Genomic DNA, 7,184 nt, shown 5'->3' on the forward strand with positions numbered 1-7,184 from the left:
TTAAATCAATATCACATTTGCAAACTCCTTTTAATAATTATTAAAATCTGTCACTCTCCTTATCGCGATCTGTGGGCGCACAGAAAATGAGAGTTCTCAATACTCAAAAGCACGTGCAAATGATACGTTCAGTCATCTGTCATCATGTTATAAGCGCGGAACCTGCGGCAATGAGTAGAATTGTTATTAATAGCCGCAATCCCGCGGCGAAATTCAAGTTCTGCTCTGTGTTCTCTGCAAATAACCCGACTGTGAATGATGCGAGCGGCGTCACTATGTTGTCAGTAAGAAGCTGCAGCCGTGGCGGGGTGATTTTTGGTACAACAACAACAATGCACTAAATGTTTCTTTTCTCCTCATTTTTTCCAATTGACGGAAATCCATCGTAGACACGCTGCAATTAACAGAAATCCATCGTAGCGATGGAGAACTTTAATCCCTGCAGTAAGGGTAACATCACACATGTACCGTTATAACAGGCCCAGTGCAGCGGTGTGTAACCACAGTTGTCCTTGAGGACGAGGACAGTCTTCTGGGCCTTCAGAAGGGCCCTCAGGACCCCCACATGACCGCAGGCAGCCGCCAGGTGCATAGGAGAGCGCCCCCTGCTGTCCTGAACCAGCAGACTGGAGCCGTGCTGCAACAGCATCTCCACACACCCCTGGTGACCCATCACTGCCTGTCACACACACACACACACACACACACACACACACACAGAGAGCTTAGTTTAGAATGACTCTGAACAACTTTACAGGAAGTCTGTTGGCAGCATGTGTGGCATACAATGGATTAACATAGAAAATAAATTTATCTTATCTCTCAGAATCAGTCAATCAGTCAATAAATCAATCAATAAAAATAAAATAAAAAATATAAACAAACAAACAAACATACTGTTCCAAGTTCAGAACAGGTTAAACTCTCAAAAGCACATGGCCTGGTTTACTATATTTGCTATTTATTTATTTATTTGTTAATTATTTATTTTTTATAAGGTATTGCCATTATATATTAATATTTAAAAAAAAAATTATTTAAGCTTAATATTTTCAAAGATTTATTATCATTGCATTATTGGAACTTAACTTGTATTGAAGCCATTCCTTTAAAACTAAAGTACAGAAAAGTCTCATTTAGAAAAAGATAAATAGAAAGTAAATTGAAACTGCAGATGAACTGGCAGGTGTCTGAGTGTGAGACTGACCCCGCGGTGGAGGGCCGTCCTGCCCCATTTATCTCTGGCCTCCACACCGGCTCCTTCACTCAACAGAAGATACACACAATCTGTGTGTCCACCCAGAACCGCCAACATCAGAGGAGTCCTGACCATACACACATGATCAGATCAACAATCCCACAATCAATGGACCATACATCTGAGATCGAGAAGTCCTGTAACTCACTGTCCCTTCCCATCACGCATGCTGACGGCCGTCTGCTGGTCGCTGCTGTGGATGAGCAGACGCAGACACTCAGCGTGACCGTTCATGGCTGCAGACGGACAGACACAAAAACACACAATCAAATCATTTCATCTGACCTCAGATATCTCATTTAACATCTTCACGTACCATCAAGTCTGGCTATGCAAGACAAGCATTATAAAACCAGTGTATTTTGACCAAAAACTGACCATTTAGACAGAAGGATCAGGATCAAGGACAGGAGCGAGCAAGCACAGTTCGTATTTTTGCATTTTGACAATTATATGCAAGTAAATGTTAAATTGTATATACACAGCAGCTTGAGGTCCGCCATATTTTTTTTCATTTCTGAAAGAAATTAATACTTTTATTCTTTAATTGTATTATTTTATGCATTAAATTGACAGTAAAGACATTTATAATGTAACAAAACTTTCTATTTCAAATGAATACTGTTCTTTTGAACTTTCTATTGTGAAATGTATCACGGTTTCAACAAAAATATGAAGCCACACAACGGTTTTCAACATTGATAATAATCAGAAATGTTTCTCGAGTAGCAAATCAGCATATTAGAATGATTTCTGAAGAATCATGTGACACTGAAGACTGGAGCAATGATGCTGGAAATTCAGCTTTGATCACAGAAATAAATTACATTTTAACAGATAATCACATAGAAAACAGATATTTTAAATGTTCATGTGCTTGTCATTTTATTATTTTTTAAATGCTTCTATATAACTTTGTTTTTAATTATTTCAGTTTGAGTTTTAGTAACCATACAGCATTAAATAATGAAAAACGTTGTACTGCATCAGTGCTGTTATTGTTAACTAAAACAAACCACTAAAATTTGACAATTAAAATAAAGCTGAAACAAAACAAAACATAAATACTGATTTACATGAAAAATGTGAACTTGAAAAACTGAACTGAAAATTAAAAAATAATGAAATATAAATATATGAAAATATATTTTCTTTATTTTATTTTAGCTTCATTTTAAATACCAAAAACAATTTTTAACAGTTTTAGTTAACAATAACAACACAGTGTTTTGTTTAATGCTGTTTTGAATGACGCATTATTTTACAAATGGCAGAACTCAGAATCAGAATCAGAATCAGAATGAGCTTTATTGCCAGGTATGTTTACACATATGAGGAATTTGTTTTCGTGACAGATCTGTCAGCTGAAAATACACACATTTAAATTCAATTATATATCAGAGGAATAAAGTGAAAAAAAATATTTTATACTTGAAAACATGAAATGGCATTGCATACAAGTTATTCAATATTCAGAGAAATAAGGGCAGGACTTGATTTTAATTATCAAGATGAGATTGGATCATAAAATGTTAGGCTGTCATTCATTAATAATATTTTTCCACCCTCATAAGCTTGGTTATGTCAACAGAACAATGGTTTCAGAGGTGGAAAGAGAGTTATTACAGTTTGACAGATAACGAAAGATTATGAAAATGTTCTCCTCTTCTTGCACTGATAAAACAAACATAATAAGACAAAGAAACATTTCTCAATACAGTAAATAGAGTTGATTTGTGATCTCATAGTGACTTTATGAGTCCATTAGAGGGCAGCACTGGACAGATTTTGCATTGTGATTGTCAACTGAAACACAAACAGATTTCAACTCACCACATCTAACGGAGTTTCATTGGCGATCTGCAAAACAAAACACAGAGATGAGCACCAAACACAGCAGTGAGGAGTGTTTTAAGCTCACGGTGTGTGTGTGTGTGACGTACTGACCAGCTCCAGACACACTCGGTGGCCGTACGCTGAGGCGTAGTGAACGGCGCTGTATCCGTCTTTATCCCTGAGAGCTGGATTCGCATCATTCCTCAACAGATACCCCAGACACCTGACAGAGACACCGATCAGATCAGTGAGTCAAACGCACACTATACAGAATACAGACGTGTTCAAAACCCCACTCATTTTATCCACAGTGAAACTGATTTTTAATAACTCATAAGCCTGTAAAGACAAACCTACGGTGAACTCAGACTTTGTTAATCAATGGTATATGATTTTATTACAGCCATCAGTTTGCATTATTTCAACTTTTTTTTTTTTTATTATTATTGCGTTTAACAGCAGAATTTGTGGTAATAACTACACTACCCATGATGCTGTTCAGAAAATTCCAACAATCAGTCATTGCAAGCAAATCGTTTTTTAGTTTATTTCAGTTTGATTTTTCATAGATTCAGTACTTTAGCATAAATGTAATTATTTCAGTTAGTTGCTAAGGCAGCATTTCTAATTTTTATTTTTAAATTTTTTTATCTAATATTTATATTTTATTTCAGCTTTATTTCACTTAAAGAAACTGTTTTTTTTATAGTATTAGTTAACAACAACGATGCAAAACATGGTCCTTAACAGAAATTGATTTTAAAGATAGCTCTGTGAACTCTGAGGGTGTTAATCGATGGTATATGCATTTGCTGAAGCAATCAAGTCACATTATTTCAACTTATTTTTAGAATAATCGTGAAAATACTTCTGGAAAAAGTGAGTGGCACTAATGTATTCTATTTATGAAATAAAGTAGTATGCAGTATCTGTGCACAATAAAAAATTTCTATATGCCTGAAATACCCGCATGACCTACTGCATTTGCTGATACAGTATGTGTGCAACTAGAACACACTACTGAGAATACTGTATCCCACAATGCAGTGCACTCCACTTGACCCTGAATGTGTGCAGTGTGCTGAATGGCAGTGTGTTTGTGTTCACTCACTTGCCGTCCGAGTCTGCGGCAGCGGTGTAGTGCAGAGGACTGCAGCCCCTGACGTCCCGCTCGTTCACACTGGCTCCGGAGCCCACCAGAGCAAACACACACTGATAGTTACAGTTAGCAGCAGCGTAATGCAGCGCCGTCCTGAGAGAGACAGAGATAAATCATAACCATATTCCTGCTGCAGGATTCCTGTAATGCTGCTTTATCACTGCAGCTCTCAGTATCTGTGCTGGAAATCTGTAGGAAAATACACATCCCAGACTGCTTTAATGACACCAGATGACTGTAAGTGTGGAGCCTGTCAACAACACGACTGGGTCACATTTCAACCCAAAAAGAAAAAAAAAGTACTTGTGTGTGTATATATATATATATGCACATCTAACTACTGGGGTGCCTCAGGGCTCAGTTCTTGGACCACTTCTCTTCTCGGTCTACATGGCATCACTAGGTTGTCATTCAGAAACATGGCTTTTCATGTCACCGCTATGCTGATGAAACTCAACTCTACCTCTCATTCCATCCTGATGATCCGATGATAGCAGCTCGCATCTCAGCATGTCTAACAGACATTTCTTGCTGGATGAAGGACCATTACTTTAACCTCAACCTTGCCAAGACAGAACTGCTTGTGGTTCCATTAAACCCATCGTTGCATCACAATTTCACCATCCAGTTAGGCACATCAACCATAACTCCTTCAAAAACAGCCAGAAACCTTGGAGTTATGATTGATGATCAGCTGACTTTCTCAGACCACATTGCTAAAACTGCCCGGTCCTGCAGATTTGCTTTATTCAACATCAAGAAGATCAGGCCCTTTCATTCAGAACATGCTTCACAACTCCTTGTTCAAGCACTTGTTCTGTCCAGGCTGGACTATTGCAATGCTCTCCTGGCAGGTCTTCCAGCCAGTTCTATCAAACCTTTACAATTAATCCAGAATTTTTAACGAGCCGAAAAGAATGCACATCACACCTCTGTTTATCAATTTGCACTGGCTACCAATAGCTGCTCGCATAAAATTCAAGGCATTAATGTTTGCCTACAAAACCACCACTGGCATCATTTTAACATATATTAACAGAAAACTGTTATTTTAAATTATATATTTTTACAATTTGATTGTTTTTACTGTGTTTCTGAGCAAATAAATGCAGCCTTGGCAAGCCGAAGAGACTTCTTTCAAAAGCATTTACAAAAACCATAAACTTTTTGAACGGTAGTGTATCTTATGATTTTGAAGTTAACTTAGGTTTGATGATCTAATGCAACTCACCTCCCAAATCTGTCTTTCCTATTAAAGTCCGCACCTGTGTTGAGCAACAGATTTAAACACTCCAGATTCCTGGAGAAAAGAAGGAGAGACGGTCACATGATCAGGACAACAGATCATCCAGGCTACAGGGGGTGCTGATGAGCCAATCAGTGAGCAGCAGCGATGTGACTCACCCTCCTGCAGCTGCAGCATGCAGACACGTCCTGCCAAAGTCATCCGGCGTGTCGACGTCAAAACCTGAACCAACAGATATCCATTATCAAGACCAGATAAAAGCCCAAGGCACTTTACTGAGAGACGGAAAAATATGCACAGATATCATGCACAGAAATCGATTTGAACTGCTGTTATAACCATCATAAATCTTCACAATGAATGCGATTCACCTGAGGAGAGCAGTTTCCGGCAGCAGTCCGAAAATCCGCTCAGAGCCGCCAGATGCAGAGGGAACATTCCGTGGATGCCCCGCCTACAGAGGCGGAGTCACGGTCACATGATCAGCATGAGCTCATGAATTATGCGTAGCTGTAAACACTCATACTGTCACTCACTTTGCCGTGTCTGCACCGTTAGTTATGAGAGTGTTGATGAGCAGCTCGTGACCGTAACGAGCCGCTACATGAAGCGGAGAGTTTCCGTTCTCGTCCTCGCTGTCGATCTCTGCGCCTATAAATGAGGAAAGAGAGGATGAGGAGAAACAGGAGAGGAAGATGAACAAGAAACGGAGAGAATAACACACTCACCGTTCTGAATGATGGCCTGTGATCTGGAGTATCGCCCGTGAATGGCTGCCATGTGGAGAGGAGTTTTACCATCTTTACTCTGGACAAGAGATGAACAACGTTTTTGAAAAAGGACTCTTCTGCTCACCAAGGCTGCATTTATTTGATCAAAAATACAGTAAAATCAGTAATATTGTGAAATATGAGTACAATTTAAAATACTGGATACGACTGGAAATCAGTGGTTAAGTTGTATTTACAACACTGTTCCAGAACAGTTCAACCCAAATATTCAGATGTGTGCAGGACTGTTTCCTGATCCTGGTAGAGTAGACTACAATGCCGGCTGTTCTGACTCACGGACTGTAAGTACGTTTTCATATTTAAAGGATTTGCCACTGACGATTCAAACGTGAGTTTTGAGCAGTGTAGAGTAGCGCTTTTGTTGTTTGTCATTTCTCCGATCACAAATGCAGACATGGTTTTAGGTTTACGCGGCGAGATGCGACGCAACGCGTAAAAAGACAGTATAAGTCATTATAACCCGTAATTATGTCCCCACTGGATGCAACAAATGCCTCGTTTATAATGGGTTTTAATGTTTTTGAATCGTCGCTCCGGCCGGACAGGGCATCACAATATGGTAAGGGGCGTAACATTTCAGTCACACGCTTGAGGTATTCGGCCAATCACAACGCACTGGATAGCTGGCCAATCAGAGCACACCTCGCTTTTCAGACCGATGAGCTTTGTAAAAATCGACGCGTTTCAAAAAGGCGGGGCATAGAGGAGAAACAACAATGTACAGTATGTGGAAAATAATGTGTTTTTTGAACCTTAAACCGCATAAACACATTTCATTACACAAAATAATGTTCTTTTTAGCAGCATCATATGACCCATTTAAAAAATGACACTAAGAAAGAAAGGTACATGCAAAAATACACATACTTTTATGCACAAATACACAAGCAGCAC

General features: G+C 39.0%; 1 protein-coding gene across 1 annotated transcript in view; it reads right to left on the bottom strand.

Moving 5' to 3' along the window:
• LOC107755939 (serine/threonine-protein phosphatase 6 regulatory ankyrin repeat subunit A-like) overlaps positions 1 to 7,184 on the bottom strand; it is a 38,225-nt gene that overhangs the window by 7,148 nt on the left and 23,893 nt on the right. The window contains exons 10-20 of the mRNA XM_016572902.1: positions 6,228 to 6,306; positions 6,036 to 6,150; positions 5,871 to 5,953; positions 5,658 to 5,721; positions 5,485 to 5,553; positions 4,206 to 4,346; positions 3,206 to 3,317; positions 3,092 to 3,118; positions 1,407 to 1,498; positions 1,208 to 1,325; positions 469 to 679 (exon numbers count right to left, since the gene is read on the bottom strand). Coding sequence (XP_016428388.1) covers positions 469 to 679; positions 1,208 to 1,325; positions 1,407 to 1,498; positions 3,092 to 3,118; positions 3,206 to 3,317; positions 4,206 to 4,346; positions 5,485 to 5,553; positions 5,658 to 5,721; positions 5,871 to 5,953; positions 6,036 to 6,150; positions 6,228 to 6,306 — 1,111 coding nt within the window. The remainder of the gene's footprint in view (positions 1 to 468; positions 680 to 1,207; positions 1,326 to 1,406; positions 1,499 to 3,091; positions 3,119 to 3,205; positions 3,318 to 4,205; positions 4,347 to 5,484; positions 5,554 to 5,657; positions 5,722 to 5,870; positions 5,954 to 6,035; positions 6,151 to 6,227; positions 6,307 to 7,184) is intronic.

This window comes from Sinocyclocheilus rhinocerous, unplaced genomic scaffold (genome assembly GCF_001515625.1).
Source record: "Sinocyclocheilus rhinocerous isolate Xijiao unplaced genomic scaffold, SAMN03320098_v1.1 scaffold1463, whole genome shotgun sequence".
NCBI lineage: Eukaryota > Metazoa > Chordata > Actinopteri > Cypriniformes > Cyprinidae > Sinocyclocheilus > Sinocyclocheilus rhinocerous.